General features: G+C 56.1%; 1 protein-coding gene across 1 annotated transcript in view; it reads left to right on the forward strand.

Annotated features, from left to right (window-relative positions):
• Positions 1-1762, forward strand: part of ANOS1 (anosmin 1) — a 44597-nt gene that overhangs the window by 21976 nt on the left and 20859 nt on the right. Inside the window, 1 exon segment of the mRNA XM_015563967.1 lies at positions 1630-1756. Coding sequence (XP_015419453.1) covers positions 1630-1756 — 127 coding nt within the window.

Raw genomic sequence — 1762 nt, forward strand, 5'->3', positions numbered from 1 at the left:
TATGCAGGATGGTCTTAGGCGACCCCTGTGAAAGGGCCGTTCGACCGCCAAAGGGGTTGCGACCCACAGGTTGAGAACCGCTGATTTAAAAGAAAATGCGGAGTGGGGGTTGGGAGGCTGGTGGAAAAGGTGAAGGGACTAAGAAGTACAAAGAATTAGCCAACAAAATAAGCCCTGAGCCCGGCCGGCGTGGCTCAGGGGTTGGGCGTCGACCTGTGAACCAGGAGGTCGCGGTTCGATTCCCGGTCAGAGCAAATGCAGGGATCGGGCCTAAGCCGGCAGTCGGACATCCCCCGAGGGGTCCTGGATTGGAGAGGGTGCAGGCTGGGCTGAGGGACACCCCCCATGAATGAATTTCGTGCACCGGGCCTCTAGTCTATAATAAGAAAAGCATGATATGCTAATTAGACCAGACAGCCTTCCAGACGTCCTCCAGATGACTCCTGAGCCCAGGCCGGTGTTGCTCAGTGGTTAGAGCGTTGGCCTGCGGACCAAAGGGACCCGGGTTCGATTCCCGGTCAAGGGCACGGACCTCGGTGGCAGGCTCCTCCCCAGCCTGTGCCCTGGACGAGGCCCGTGCAGGAGGCGACCCATCGAGGTGTTTCTCTCCCATCGATGTTTCTCTCTGTCTCTCCCTCCCTCCCTCCCTCTTTCGCTCCCTCTAAAAATCAATGGGAAAGTATCCTCAGGTGAGGACTCTCTCCCTCTCCCTTCCGCTCTGAACTCAATAGCCATATATCGACACTAATAAACTTTTGTGCGCTAGGGGCCCGGTGCACGAAATTCATAAAGAAACGAAAGAAAGCAAAGGCCCCCCAGGTTACTGGTGGGGGGAGCGTGTCCGGAACCAGGGACCCATGTGGACCCCGTTAGAACCACGGGCCGAGACTCCTGGGAGAGGGGCCAGTCTGGCCTCGGGGCCCGGAGGTCGCCAACACGAAACCGCGATGGGAACGGAGGCGGGGCCCGGCTGGGTGGCTCACTGGGTGAGTGTCGACCGATGGACCAGGAGGTCACAGTTCAATTCCTCATCAGGGCACTCGATCCCCAGCAGGGGGCGTGCAGGAGGCAGCCGGTCCAGGATTCCCTCTCGTCACTGATGTTTCTCTCTCTCTCTCCTTCTCCCTTCCTCTCTGAAATCAATTTTTAAAAGTATTTATTATTTTTAAAGAAAGGAGGCAGAGGAGAATTGCCTGTGGTTCCTCCTCCCCTCTCAGCCTGGGTCTGAGCGTCCCCTCCCCCCCGTAGTTGGGGGTGATCAGGCCGGCAGGGGGGGGCATAGACGTCAATCCAGCTAGTAGGAGAGCTGTTAGGGGGAAACAGAAACATACCCTCATCTCCACATGTAAATGCCACGCAATTAAACAAAGAGGTTACATTGTTTTGATACAGAAAAATGACATTCTTGAAATTACCAGATTTATTTTCTCTGAGAGCATATAAAAAAAATGAATCCCCCCTGACCCCCGTCATCCCCACCGGGGTCCCTGTCTGCTGGGGAGGGGTCAACCAAGGGGCCCGATAGCACAGAAAGATAAAACCCTAAGGAAATCTACTCAGGGAATCTAACGAACAAAACTAATTAGCCAACAAAATAAGCCCTGAGCCCGGCCAGCATGGCTCAGGGTTTGGGCGTCGACCTGTAACCCAGGAAGGAGCTGAGGTTCGCGGAGCTGCCCTCCGGGCACCTGGAGGTCAGGTGGTCCTCGAGGTTCAACGTCTCCATCGAGCCGGTGACCTACGTGCTGCAGAGGCGGTGGAA

Source organism: Myotis davidii, unplaced genomic scaffold, assembly GCF_000327345.1.
Source record: "Myotis davidii unplaced genomic scaffold, ASM32734v1 scaffold1277, whole genome shotgun sequence".
Taxonomy (NCBI): Eukaryota; Metazoa; Chordata; class Mammalia; order Chiroptera; family Vespertilionidae; genus Myotis; species Myotis davidii.